The 16,176-nt window shown below is 30.6% G+C and overlaps 1 protein-coding gene across 1 annotated transcript in view; it reads left to right on the forward strand.

Annotated features, from left to right (window-relative positions):
* KLHL1 (kelch like family member 1) overlaps positions 1-16,176 on the forward strand; it is a 331,681-nt gene that overhangs the window by 234,894 nt on the left and 80,611 nt on the right. Inside the window, exon 6 of the mRNA XM_081129220.1 lies at positions 10,060-10,246. Within this exon, the coding sequence (XP_080985346.1) occupies positions 10,060-10,246 (187 nt within the window). The remainder of the gene's footprint in view (positions 1-10,059; positions 10,247-16,176) is intronic.

Consider the following 16,176-nt stretch of genomic DNA (forward strand, 5'->3'; position numbering starts at 1 on the left):
AGCTTCTATTCCTATTGATGGAAGAATAATTTATACATAATAGTCAGAAAATATAGAAAATTAGAAAAAATGAAATGCTTCACAACTATGACTCTTCAGGAAACGGAAAATTCCAAGTTCATGTTAAGGCTGTCTCTTCTCTCTCAAGGAAGGGATCTCTTAACCAATATTCTCTCTCCCTAAAGTGTTGCCTGTTGAAAAAGATGTTTATATTTGTTTTTGTTTTTAAATATATCTTTATTGATTTCAGAGAGAGGAAGGGAGAGGGAGAGACAGAGATAGAAACATCAATGATGAGAGAGTCATTGATCGAGCCCACAACCGGGGCATGTGCCCTGACCGGGAATCAAACCCCGATCGCCTGGATCCTAGGTCAACGCTCAACCGCTGAGCCACGCTTGGCCGGGCTGTTTATATGTTTTTACAATGGTAGCGATGTTTATCTTGCACACACTCTTCTCTGGGTCTTGATGGACTCTCAAATTTTAAATACATATATGATACAGTATTATTAACTATAGTCACTATGCTGTACATTACACCCCCAAGACATTTATTTATTTATTTATTTATTTATTTATTTATTTATTTATTTATTTATTTTATAACTGGAATTTTGTACCTTTTGACCACCTTCACCAATTTTGGCCACTCACCCTTACCTCTTATTTCTGGAAACCACCAATCTGTTTTTTGTTTGTATGAGTTCAGGATTTTTTTAGAGTCCACATATAAGTAAGATCATATGGTATTTGTCTTTCTATGTCTTACTTGTGTCACTTAGCATTAGTATAATGCCCTCAATGTCCAACCATTCTATTACAAATGTCAGGGTTTTCTTCTTTTTTAAAGCTGAATAATATTTCATTGTACATGCATATATATCACCTTTTCTGTATCCATTCATCTATCATGGACACAGGTTGCTTCCATGTCTTGGCTACTGTAAATAGCACTGCATTGAGGATGGGGGTGCAGGTATCCTTTTGAGCTAGTGTTTTTTATTTTCTTTGGATAAATACCCAGAATTGGAATTGCTTAATCTAGTTAATAGCTCTTTAAACAATTATCTTTCAGCATATATATATATATATATATATATATATATATATATATATATACATGAAGTTGACTAATGTATTTTGTAATACTTTCAACTGCTATTTAAGTCCAGAAGTGTTATATGCAAAGAATAGAAGAAGAGTGAATAGTTTTATGATTCTTGTTTTGAAAAGGTCAACCAACAGAAAGCAGTGCTATTGGATAAAAATATATTAGGCTTTTCATCACAGCTTAATATACCCTACTTAACTGTAATTACTAGACAATAATAATATATACCCCATAATAATGTATATTATAAATTATTAAGTTAGGAACTTATACATTACTTTTTTGTATACCTCAAAGTGTCTGGCCTTTAGTATCAAGATTAATAAACTTATATTTTCTTTTACCCCTGAAGTGTGTTCAGTCAAGATGTTTGAACAATTCATCTCATGCGCAAATTTTAGAAACTCTACAAGAGTGAATGCCCCGTGGAATTTGCATCACTGGGGAGAATTATTTTAATCCCTTATTGACTTGCAAGATGCATTTACCTTGATGTTTTCACAGAAATTTATTTCACTGATGATGATCAAAAGAGGTGCGATGGGCTTTGATCAGAGTAAATCTAAAGAAAGCTGGGAATCTGCAAATATGCAGTGATTAAAATTCTATCTCCTTGTTCTCTTAGTGAAATGAGTGAAATAAAATATGACTGACACCTTGTAATTGCTGTGAGAGAAATTAAAAGTTTTTATTTAAAGATAATGGAGATAAGGTTAAAGCAAAATAAAAATTTCATGCTAGGTCAACATTATTATTGAAATTGGGGGATCCAGTTTTCCAAATAGTAATGATGTAGTCTCTTCAATTGCTTTCTTGCAGATTTCTGTCAAAAAACTTCCAGGAGCATCATTTGCTTCTTACCATCAGAATTAATGTCTCTGTGATAAAATATGGAAGAAGCAGAGGAGAACTTTTCTATCTTTCTTATAGCACCAGGTGCTCTTTACAGGCTCAAGGAAGTTACTTTAGGACATAGTGTGTAGGCCCCTTACAGATATGTCCCACACAAGGAAGGTATACTTGAGAATAACCCTTGCACTTAGTCCATTGCACTTGTTAGCTATGGTTAGGGTATGGGCATTATCTCCTAACTCAGAAAAATTTCATGTTAGAAAAATGTACAGAAATGCAGGATCACACGGAATATCACAACTGAATTTTATTCTTTCAGGAGTATTTTGCTTATCACAAGATGGTTTGCATTCAGGTTATGATTTGAGTACCTCATTGAACTATAATACAGTTAATCAATTTTAGGCATGCTACACATCTTTAGAAAGGAAGGGGAGGTTTAGAAAAACTAAGTAGCAAGGCAAATACAAATGTCTATTAATAATTTCATTCTAGAAAAAGATAAATTTTATTGATGTATAAATAATTTTTATCAAACAATATGATAATGTTCTCAGGTACAGTATCACTAAAAGCAAATAGTGGGCCTTATATATCTCTCTGTCACACAGGCTATAATACAAACATATTCTAATATGCATTTAACAAGTTGAAAGTTGTCACTGCATGCAACTCAAACATTAATAAAGCCTTCAATAAATTAAGTGCAATAGAATAAGCAAATCTCTCTATCACAAATTTCATGATGTCCTCAAAAAGAACAAAGGTGCAGTTCTTCTCAATTTGAGTCTGTGTCTGACTCCTCACTGAGATGGCAAAGATGACTTACCAATCACTATGATCTGTGTTTCTCAACCAGAAATGTTTTTGTGAATAATCTAAAAGAATGAACACAAATAATGGTCTCAGAAGAATTTGTGCACATTTGAACGTGTTCTTTTTCAGTTATTCTCTTGCAAAATAAGATTATAAAAGCAGAATTTTATAAAGATATACTCTTCCAGATTTCACCTTTATAATAAAATAAATACAGTTAATATTTAGAAATGGGACAACTATATATAAAACCACAAAAGCAAGATAAAAATCGTATATTTTTCTATTGGTGACTTCTAAGTGCAAATGGTACAGTACTAGCGCATGAATTAAGGAAATCACAGATAACAATCTAAGTCCTAAGCATATTGATTTATATGTGAAAAGACAAACTTTTAAAAGTTCATAGAAAGCACAGGTAAAACAAGTTGAGTAACTAAAAGTCAGAGTTCAAAGACTTAAAAATCACATTAAAAATGTAATAAATTTTTCATGTGGGAGATAAATAGAATAGCCTTGTCAAAGTAGAAGGTCAGTCTGGAGATACAGTGAGAAATGAACATCAATTAGGCGTTTTAAGTTAATTAAGAAAATACTTTCAATTGTAATGCAAGACATTAACACAAGAGAGCAAGACAGTAAATTTTGAATGTTTATGTTTTAGGGCACTATGTGGAAATAGTATGAATTTGTTGATGATTGTTTGTGCCACATACAAGATTTCAAATTATTAATCTTTCTAAAAAATTTAGAAAAGAGATAAGAATGTCAACCAGTGAGATGGCTTTTGGAAGAGAAAGGGAATAGTGTACAAGATCCCAAATTATTTGTATAATGTAATTTTGCTATTGACTATGACTGGAAATGAGCATGCCATCAGCTGAATATGGGATAAATCATTTAAAAATATAAATATTTGGTTAGTGGTTGAGCAAAGATATTTCTGAAAGACCATAAGTGTTTATGAAGATGATTAATTTATGCAAGTAACTTGAGATATAATATTGAATATATTTTTGCCTATACATTGTATATTTTAAAACTTCAATACTGAATACATTATTTTAAAATAAATTAATAGATTATAATTAATAGATTATAATTAAAGTAAATGGTCAATCATTTAAATAGTTATGGAGCAATTCCTAGAAGCCTATATCCCTGATAATGTTACCAAGTAAGAGTTGCCACAGATTTCTCCTGATTTCCTGTAAGTTTATGACTTAGCATGACTAATAAACCCTTAAGTGACTACACAGATGGCAAATGATTAAAGTTTTATATGACCAATGAAAACAAATTGTGTTGACTGAGGCCTGAGCAATTAGGTAAGTCTTCAATTAAGGAAAATAACAAACTGGACTCTAAAAATTGGGTCATAATTTAATGGAAGCCTCAGAGGGAAAAGGCATTACAGATATTACACAGATATTCCTTTAAAAAAAAAAAAAGCATGATCTGCTCATATGAAAGAGATCAAAAGAACTAAATTATGAAACAGAATAATGTGCACTATTGTTGAAAGTGCATAAATAAAGAGCTAATATGGACTTGTATTATACAATTTTTGGAGTGCTGGTCAGAAGATGTTGAATAATGTCTTGCAAACTAAGAATATAATGCATGGTTTTGAACAAAGCCTAGACATGAATAAATTAATCAAAGTTTTCTAAGAGGTGGGAAGGAGGGTGCACTTAAGTAGAATAAATTACTGATGAGAGAGACTGCAGATATCTGGGACCTATTGCAGTACCCAGCACAAAATTGGTGCTGACTAGATATTTGCTGAATGTATGAATGAACGAATGAATGAACGAATGAATGAATACAAAGTTCAGAGCCTACTTAGAATTCAGTGAAATTTTTCAAGTAGGGAAGAAGATCAATTATTTCAGCTTTAGAAATTCTGAGCTCTCAAAATATCTATGAGAGTGCAAACCCATATTACATAAATAAGAGTTAATCATAAATTATAGCAGCATAAAACCCATTTCATTCATTGCTATTAAGAACTATTATTTGAGTTAATTTTTTGAGCTCTACTTGTTTTGATTATGTCATTATCCTTCTTTATTTGTACTGTCAACTTAGCCAATTTTCATCTTAAGGCAATCAAATCTTTCTCTATTCAGAATAAAATTAATGAACCTGCACCTTATTTCATAGGCGCTTTCTTTTTGCTTTTACAAACACTTAAGCAAAAATCATCCAGCTGTACCTGATGTAAGCTTTAGCTTGTCAGTAATTTGTGTTTTCCTTTTTGAAATGATGGCACTGAAAGAGTACATGGAAAGCACTATTATATCTACTTTTCTCATTTATTTAAAAATAGAAATATTATCCTCAAATAATTTAGCAAGAATAGGGGTTATTACAGTAAAAAGACAAGAAAATATTTCAGTCTCTTAGATTTCATGATTCTATCCTTTGTCAAAATTATTTTCAACTAATCTTAATGGGACTTTAAGTATAACATGAGGACCTATCTAGTCATATTGATGAGTTTCTTTCAGGCTGCAGATTGATAGCCTAGCAACAGTTGAGCTGTTTTCTCTTTGTGCAAGCTCATACTGTTCCAGTCTCAGCAGAAGCTCATATAATAACTGAGGAAGTGCTATAAGCATTGGTGAACCAACTAACTTAAATTGCCAAATTTTCAGTTCACGTGTCCATTTTCCTCTATGTCTTTGAAAATCTGTCTGAAAGGGAGTACATACACAGAAAACTTTACTAAGCATGAGATAGTTTATGTTTTCCCTTGTGAAGTGGGACAGCCTTACCTATGTCCTCACTATTTATTGTGTTGCTACAAAGTTTTTTGATAATTGAGCTTTCTCTTTTCACAAGCACCTTACACAGTTAAACAGGTCATTTAGCATTGAGTGCAATCATTTAATCATTGTTTCCCTGTGGAATGTCTGAGAAACTTCTTAATAAAAATATCTGAAAATATTTTATTTTTATCAGACTTATTTATAATTCACTGATGTAGAAATTCATTTTTCATGCAGCTACAGCATATAATATTTTATCATTCCTCTTATTCATTTTGCCAAGCAGAAAACTCGAAAGAATATGTATGACACTGGTACTTGTTCTGTAAAGACTGTCACTTCTAATAAGATTCAAATTTGTTTTATGGATTCAAATTCTGTAAGTTTATTTTTTCTCACAAGACCCAGTAGCAAAACAAAACTGAAATATTATGCAATAATATGGAGTAAATGAAATATTGTCACATTCATATGAATGTGAGACTTTTTTTCATAACCTTAATAGCCCAAGGATATGGTGTTAGAAGAGACAATACTTTCTTTGGTCCATGGTAAGTTTAAATTTATCTTTTCTTAGGTGTTTATTCACTATTGCATTCCATTTTTCAATGGATTCCCTGACCATATGGAAGGTGTTTCCTATGCTTTGTACAGATTTTATTTGCCTTTCAAAGTATGCCTTTTTTCATGCAGTATTACTGTCACTTAAAAACAACTTGCAATATAGATATTCTCTTATTTATGGGAGGATGTTGCTGTAATATTTGCTTAATAACATTACTTTATGATATTTCAAGAAGGTTATCAATAATTCTACTTTTTGTAATGCAAATGATTTCTGACTTTTAGTTTAAAATTAGTTGTATTCCCTTTATGTAATAAGAGTAGGTTGTGTAACACAAATAAATGCATGAATTTGATTTTGTTTTCTTATGATAAGAAAAGAGTTACTCAGAATATTTAGTATCTACATATGCAAATTAGTGCAGAGAATCAAGATAAAGATTCTCTCCAAGAGAGTACATTCTTTGACATCTTAAGGTAAATTATACAGGAAGACAATTTTTTGAATGATATGAACGTTTATTTTATTTTCATATTTGGAGTTTGGAAAAACAATGCAAAATCCAGTACTTGAATAATACATTCCATGTTTATGAAGCAATAGTTTTAGAATTATAATTTTCTATATATTGCAAACAGTTGAAATAAATTCATCTAAATATTCTTAGAAAACTGAGGTTTGAGGAGTGTCTACTTGTACACACTCAGAATTAAAACACTCATCAATATTTTCACGTTGTTAAATACATAGCTATTTTAAGCATGTGATTCAATTTCTCAAAAAATGAACAATCAAATTATTTGTACTTTAATAACAAATGTGATGATCATTTCTGAAAACTGTTGTTTTAATAATTGCATTTCTTTTTAATTTTTTCTAATCAAAGCAAAGTTAGTGATAAAACCAATGGAACTTGAACAATTCATAAAAAAGAAAAAGTTTTAATGCATACAATTATAAATAATATATTTTAATCAAAAGTGAATGACATTTCTGGCAAATGGAATGCTCTGACAAAGTTACTGTTGAGCATTTTAACTATTAATGTATAAATTATTCTGATTTTTCATATTATTCAACGCTGAATATCATACACAGTGTTCTCATATTAAGTTTCTTGACCATGCTCTATTCTGCAGCTACAATTTAACCCTATAACTCACTGGTTGTTGTTAAGTCACAAAGAAAAACCTATCAAGGTTACAAAGAAATAGAGTGTATTTGCAAAAAGTGACTGCCAAAGATCAACCTCTTCAAATAGTATGTAGTTTTAGTTGTTAATATACCTTCCGCTACCCTTCTTCATATTGTGTCTCAGGATTTTTTATTTTTTATATATCTTTTAGATGACAAACTATTCTGAAACACTATTGATTTGTAGATGGTAGAATATTTTCTTGAGGTTTAATATACACTTATCCTCTTATAAGGAGGTAGTTGATGATTATTCTAAGTTTTAGAACGTTCTGCCCAGCCAGTGTGGCTCAGTTACTGAGTGTTGACCCAGGCACCAAGAGGTCCCAGTTCGATTCCTCGTCAGGGCACATAATCCCCACATGCAGGCCCGATCCCCAGTAGGGGGCATGCAAGAGGCAGCCAATCCATGTTTCTCATCGAGTTTCTCTCTCTCCCTCTTCCTTCCTTTCTCTCTAAAAAATCAATAAAAATATGTTTTTATAAAAAGAACGTTCTAACAGTGAAGATATTGAGAAACTTTCAAGGGCATTTATTTTTGGAAATTGAATTATGCTATGATTATCCCTGATTGCATAGAGTATTGGTATGTAGTATCTTAAGAACCAAATATAATTGTAGACTACTATTGTACAAATGCTTGTACAATAAACTTGTACAATATTTCTAAGTAATATACAGTTATTGAAGCATATTGATATTTTTCTAAGTTTGACAAGCAAAGAAACTGTCACAATAGTTCAGGTTTCATCAAAAATTAAAGAATTTTAAAAAACAAACTTATTTATAAGGAGGATCAATATTTGTGTTAATCTTGGATCATTATAGAAAATCTAGACAATTGAGTTTAAAAGTCAGCTTAATCATTTTATTAATCTGAATTTGTTCCTTACTTTGTTGTTGTTGTTGTTGTTTTGTTATTATTGCTTTTTAAAGTTTATAAAGACTACAAGGCCCTTGTTAGAAATAGATATTTTTTTTGGTGGTTAAAAATAACAGTGTTACTAAAACAGTAAAATAGTGATCATTTTAAAAATGTCCACTAGAGACCCCTCATTCTATTCCATATCATCTTTTCTTTACTTTTTTAGAAAGTTTTAAAATATGTATTATTGAATTTGTTGGAGTGGCATTGGTTAATAAAATTATATAGGTTTCAGGTGTACAATTCTCTAATACATCATCTACATTTTGTACTGTGTGTTCACCACCCCACGTCCAGTCTCCTTCCATCACCATTTATCCCCCTTCACCCTTTCTGCCTCTTCCCAACCCCATTTCCCTCTGGTAATCAGCGTACTACTGTCTGTGTCTATGAGTTGTTTTTGTTTTTATTTTTTGTTTTTCTATTTTTTATTGCTTAATCCCTTCACTTTAATCTATTTTTTTCTTATTTAGTGTTTAGAATGAAATTTGGCAGGGAGGCAACTCAGGTTTAATCTATGAGATGAAAAACATAGCCTGGACTTAATTAAACATCTTCCCCTCCATCTTCCAAAGCATCTGGTAACTAATACCTTATATTCCAATTCAGCCTCAGAATTTTTCAGTTTATCGTTCCCACCTCTTATATGTTTTTTACATTCTTTGTGGCATCTCCAACAGTAATTTATGTATTAAAGTGGCTATTAAATTTACTTAAGGTTAAATGTATAACATTAAAAGTAATTATTTAATTGTTTGCTGCCATCATATATTAATATACTCACTCAATAAACATTAGTGTTCAGATGTGGGACAATTTCCTACGAGTGTTGGAGAAAAGGTCAATGAGCCAATGTTAACTTCTTTGTTAGTTACTTATACATTTTCTAAATCTATGTGACAGATTTAACTGTCACTGAAAATGACACATTGATTCATTAAGAAAGAGTATGTGATACTGAAAGAATCAAGAAATAAGAGAATGTAAAGAGTAACAGAGGAAGAAGAAAGTAAAGCAGACTATAGATGTGTTCAAAGAAAAGTACACAGAATATATAGGGATGAAAAGCTGGTGCGAGCAAGAGAGACATAATGTAGCTTAAAACTGCTGATCTCACTCTATTGTTCTTTCAGGTGCTGGAGTTTGAAAGTAAATTTTTAGCTTCACTATTGGAAGCTATTTACTTGCCTTTTTAAATTTGTATTGCATTTTTTTCTAATCTGCAAAGCATTTAAGCTGTATCTGGAATATCTTAAAGTAAGTATATAAATACAGAGTGGGGAAAAATTAGGTTTACAGTTGTGCATACATGAAACACAGAATTTATTCCTGTATTATTATTACAGAATTTATTCCTGTATTATTATTCATTAATTATTGTATTATTTTCCATACAAACAACTGTAAACGTACTTTGGCCCCATCCAGTATGTATGATAGGATTGTTATGAACTAATTTGAAGATTACTTTTTAATTTCCTTCACCAGATATGTTTATGGCCAACATAGGCAACTATATTTGATTTATAAACAGATTTTGTAAGAGAAAAAATTAGAAAAAGAGATCTCTAGAAGTTCCTTTATAGTCTGTGTAATAAAGTGATAATAAATAATATTGAATGGAAAACATATCCATTCTGTTTCTCTTAGAAGGCATGCATCTTACTTATATTTACTTGTCAATGTAATTAATTCTTATTACATTCTGTATGCCTCTCAATAAAGGGATAATATCATAAACATCAAGTTTCTAATTCTAACTACTGATGTCATATGTACATTTCTAGAAAACATCATTAACGTATATGTGTTATTTACAGATATTGGCTGACCTAGAAAACCATGCGTTATTTAAGAATGATCTGGAATGTCAAAAGTTGATTCTGGAAGCAATGAAATATCATCTATTGCCAGAAAGAAGAACTTTAATGCAAAGTCCAAGAACTAAACCTAGAAAATCTACAGTTGGAACTCTGTATGCTGTAGGAGGAATGGATAACAACAAAGGTATATCACTCTAGATCTATTTATAATACATACTCTGTATCACACCATCACATCACTTTAACATTGCAAACTGTATAATACCTACAATCTTCTCATAAACTTAGTTTTATCCTTTAAGATTTAAGATTAAGGGAACCATTTAAAAACACCTCTTATTTTCAGTCTGTAGTTGCTACCTCTGCTTCTTATTTATCTTTAAACCCTTTTTTTCTTATGCATTATGTTCAAATTTCATATGAAACAAAATGGGATTTAGAGCACTTAGAAAACACAGGCCAAATAGTTTTTGGATATATTTAGAACTGTATTTCCATTCCAAGTAAAAGAAAGTAATGTTGCCAGGTACTTGCTTGCTGAAAGCAATATTATGTAGAAATTTTCTGCTTACGAGCAGTTTAGAATTTCACACAGAAGCCAGTCAAGTAAATAGACAATTATAATTTGGTGTAAAAATTGTGGCAGTTATAATTTGCAAATTTAATAGATTTAACAATTTTGGCCTTCAAAAGGAAGTGAATGATTTGTTTAAAAAATTGAAAACATATGCTTGAAGGTTTTGCTCTTGCATTTCTTAGTGGAAAAGTATGTCTATTAATATTTTTCCTCCTTAGACTTTCTTAGATGGGTCTTAATTTTCTTGAACAAGTCCAGAAGACAAATAATATGTGTCATATGGCTGTGCCTAATAATTGATATATTTATACATAATATATTTAAAGCTCATGTAAAAAAATGCAAGCACAGTGTGATCACCTACTCAGCCACTTCTAAAGAAGCTTTTTTATGAAAGAATCAGAAGGAAGCAAGAAAACTTACTTCAACCTCTGTGGAGTAAGATCCTAATAATGGCTAATAATTAATGTAATTAGAAGACAAGCTAATATCATTAATAGGAAATTACACATTCCCATTTTAGTCTTGATGGACATATCTTGTAGATATTAGATGCTTTTAACTAGTTTAATTATTTTGAAAAAAAATAACTCCTATTTACTGGGATATTGAGCTCTAGTAATTATCACATAAAATGAGCAATAGAGCATTAACATAAAAGTGTAACTATTGGTTTAAAAGTTTAAATAATGTGTTGCTTTAAGAACTAAGAAAATGGCATTCATCTCACTCCCTTTTTCTCTCTCTGCTTCCCTGTCTCGGTTTCCTCCTTTTCTCTCTCCTTAATATGTGTTATTACTTTAAGAGAACGTGTCAGAAGTTTTCAAAGAATGATACAGTGGTTTAAAACCCTCTTTTTTAAAGTGGTAAAAGAGAAAATATCACATACAAATCTAAAGTATAAAGTTGTTAAAAATTATACTAAGATGTCAAATGATTTTTTTTCCAAGTAAAAAACAGATGTTAACCTGTATCCATGTTGTCCTTATGAGAGTAATAAATAGCCAATAGCATGCACCACATGACATGATTAGCCACCTCTTAGAGTAGAAGAGTGAAACATTTATTGCAACATTATAACATTCATTTTACTTATAAAAGTAAATTCTCTGATTTTCAGTGACTTTCAATGAATACATTCATCCAAGTCTCAGAGTTCATAAATGGGCAACAGTTTTATATGTGTTTATCGAATTTTAAACACAAATAAATGGCATTTTTTTAACCATAGTTCATATTCAATACCATTCTGCCTTAGTCTCAGGTGCACAGCACAGTGGCCAGACAATCATATACTTTACAAAGTGGCCAGTGACATTTGTTTTTAAAGGACACTGTATTCTGCAGGAAGAATGCCCAGACAAGTTCAATTTCATTTGTAAACTTGCACATAACATTTTTATTGTTTTGAAAAATTATTTTTTATTTTTTATTGAATTTATTGGGGTGACATTGGTTAATAAAATCATATAGGTTTCAGGTATACAATAAAATAATATGTCATCTGTATATTGTGTTATGTGCACATAACATTTTTTTATTGTTGACAATATTACAGACATTCCCCATTTTTCCTCCATTTGTACACCTCCACCCAGCCCCCACCACCCCTCCCCTGGCTTCACTATTCTGTTATCTGTGTCCATGGGCTACATAGATGTGTTCTTTGGCTAATCTCTTCAACTTCTCTTCCAAGTCCCCCCTCCCACCTCCTCTCTGACCTCTGTCAGACTGTTCCATGTATCCATGCCTCTGGTTCTGTTTTTGTTCCTCAATTTATTTTGTTCATAAAATTTCTTGTATAAATGAGATCATATGGTTTTTGTCTTTCTCTGGCCCATTTCGCTTAGAATAATAATCTCCAGGTACATCCTTGTTGTCACAAAGGCTGAGTTCCTTCTTTTTTACAGCTGCATAGTATTCCATTGTGTAAATGTCCCACAACTTTTTTATCCAATGTTTTTATTTATTTTATCTTATTTATTTATTTATGACTGGAACTGAACAATAAACAGTAAATTATTGTTAGTACAAAAAATCACTATACTGTTAAAGAACCAAAGTGCATAACTAATTTGAATTTTTAATCTTGGTGAATTTAATACAATTGTGAGAGCATAAAAAAAGTAAGTTGATGGAGTCTAATTAGTTAAACTGTTTGCCAGGACTTGAATTTCTTTCATCTTACGCAGTAGTCTTTTGAGATTGAAAGAATTCTTTATAAATGCACTTTCTTAAGAATTATAAATATCTTTCATTTTAGAATTAAATAATACTAATGATTTAGTTATTGAAAACCTTATCCAATAATGTAGAGGTTTAGATGAGTGTTATAATACAGGAAGTTTAAAAAGATTTCCTGCTTAAATCAGAAATAAAACAGAAAAAAATATTTGAAGAACTTTTTAAGAATTCTTAAGAATACTATATCCTTAGCTCTCTATAAGAATTGGATATTAAATATATTTCATAAATGTAGCAAAAAATTTAACAATATCAAACCTCAGAAAACCTGTTTTTTGGTTTTTTTTGTTTTGTTTTTTCTTTTTTTCTTTTTTGGGAAGCAGAAACATATAGAAACCCAATGTATCTATATGACAAAGTATTTAAAGAGTGAATAGGGCATTTTCAAGGTAATTCTTTTTATTTCCATCATGCTTTTACTGCTTAAGGAGTATTTTTCACACCTCATTAATTTGTCTTATCTCTAAATAGGCATTAAGATTTTATCTTAAAATTGTGTTCTGTTTTCTTGAAAGGTATTGAGGCAAAGGAAATGAAAATGTAAAAAAAAAAAGAAAGAAAAAGAAAATATGTATCATAGTATAGCAAAATATTGGAATTAATTTTCCATGACTAGTTTGAACAATAATACAATACAATACTATATGAAATACAATACCTGGTGTTATTTTTTGGAATTATTTACATGTTTATATTATTCCTTAGAAAAGACTATGTAAACATTCCTTGGTTTCCTCTCCAGCTCTGTGATAACTGGGTTACAAAGGCTATCTCATGGGACTGATAAACTATGGGTACAATTTTCTGTAGATATTATGAAATTTCAGAGCATTGTCCTCTCCTCTCCTTCTTATACTGACATATGTATACATTCAATAATAATACACATCTATTTTGTTCCAGGCTCTGTGCTAAGAATTTATGACCATGGTGAACAGTATGCATATGACCCCTGTTTCACAGAGCTGCCAGGTTAATATGTGAAAACAAATAGTATGCGAAATATTTATGAGTAAAATGAGTGTTACAAGAAGGGAATTGCAAGTGCAATCAGTACAATGCCTGGGAGCCATCCCAGTCTAGGCTAGAAAAATAAGGAGAGTACAAGGCAAGTATTTGAGACTGCTTTTTTTTTTTTTTTTTCCTAGCTGAAATCTGAAGAATTATTAGACATTAGCTTAGCACATTGCCGAAATGGCAGAGTGGTTGTGGTGTTAAATTCCATACTAGAGGTACATCAAATGTGAAGGTTTAGAGTTGAAGGAGTATGACATCTTGAAAAATAGAGAAAAATCCCTCATGGCTGAAATATAGCCAGTGGGGAGACAAAAGCATGTGAGTAGAGAAAAGACACAAGCAGACTTCACTGAAAGGCTTAACAGGGTCGATTCTGATTTGAACTCCAGAGGTCTTCGAAAGCAGGTGATGTTCCTAGTAGAGACACAGTCTTTGGAATCAGAAAAATGCCTGTTCAAATCCAGGCATGTCATTTAAAATTCCAGTACACTTTGCCCTTTCTCAATATTATATTCTATTTCTGTAAAATTTATAATAATTAAATGAGATAGAGTATGTAAAGAGACTAAACTATTGCAAGGCATTCTAACATGTTTGATACCAAGCAGTAACCTGTGGCTGAACTTCCTAATCATGCTATGGAATAAGGCCAAGTCATCTAAGGAGTCATAAGACTGTATATAGGGGGTTCTATGAAACAGTTGTGATGTGACACAGGAAAGAAAATGAGACAATAAAATATTCATATAAATGACATTTATATAAATAATTACCATGCTGGGTAAGGTAAATGCTTTTTATACCAATATAGACAACGTTGGAGAATGTTGAACCACGTGAATCATATGAAAAAAGACAATCCAGTCATAAATGTAAGTTTGCAGTGTGTAATAGACAGTAGGATTTAATTCACTGCCATACCTGGAAAATACGGAAAAATAAGTCTTTACGAATGTAGTAACTTATAGCATGTTTTAAGCTCAATTAAAATCATTAATATATTTATTGATGTTCATTCTACTATGAATGAGAAATGAGGGGACATATAAATCTAAATACTGCTTTAAAAAGTCAATAAATAACAAAAAGTAGTTTTCATAAGGAGAACAATTTTTTAAAATGGAGTCAGCTGAAATTAAATGCAGATTTAAATCAATGCAGTAGATAGTATCAATAAATTTACTGATATTTTGATAAAAAATTTTCACAAGTCCATAGAAATCATAATTCCTTTAGAAGTTTGGTTTATTTATTTTTTTTCCTTTGTAAACAATGTTTTATTTATTTGTTTATTTATTTATTTTTTTCATTTTATTTTTAAGTTTCTTTATCTGGTAAAGCATAGATAAGATAAGAAAAGCCAACAGTGAGGATATAACCCTAATACAATTGTTAAAATTGTTAACAGTGTGGTGTATTTCCTTTTCCAAATTTCTATGTAAAAGTATATACATATACATATGTGTTTATGTATGTATACATATGGTATATGAGTTTGTTGTATACAGCCATAATATATATCTCCATATTCAGAGAGATATACCTGTTTACCTTTGTTTTCATCTCTCTCTTTCTATCTCTGGCATTAATTATCTAGATAGGTATCTAAATATAGGTGTATTTAGATTTACTAGTATGCTTAAAGTTGTTATTTTTGTTGTTCTTATTTATTATTTATATTACATGTGTAAATTTATTTTTCATTAAATTTTTGAAATACGTCATTTCAAATAGCTTACTTATTCTTATTTACATGGACACGCCACAGTTTACTCAGGCTTAATCCAATTATTAAATACTTCCTGGCCTCCAACTTTTTTCTGTGAGTAACACCATTATTATCATCTGGATTCATTATGAATTTTTTCTAACCATTGAATGTTTCCTTATACAGGTAACTAGATGAAAAATGCTGGGTGGGAATGTAAGAATATATAGTATCATGAGAATCTTTGTCCTAATGTGATAGATTAATTCTATTTTCTAAATTATAAATAACTTGGAAGCTGAAACTTCATGTTTTTAGATTTAGAAACACTTGTTACTTCTAATAAGCTTTTACTAAATATCTGGGGTATTTAAATTACAACTTATTTACTGATTTTAATATGTCCAAAATGAACAAATCTCATATACAAATAAGACATTCATTTTGAAGTATAAAATGCTAGTTATTAACATAAACTTTGTATTAGTATGAAATCCCCCTTTACTTATAATCTTTGGAAGACTTGAAAGGCAAACTGTAAATACAAGATTGCTGTTACCTAAGTAAT

This window comes from Miniopterus schreibersii (assembly GCF_964146895.1).
Source record: "Miniopterus schreibersii genome assembly, chromosome: 2".
In the NCBI taxonomy this organism is placed as follows: domain Eukaryota; kingdom Metazoa; phylum Chordata; class Mammalia; order Chiroptera; family Miniopteridae; genus Miniopterus; species Miniopterus schreibersii.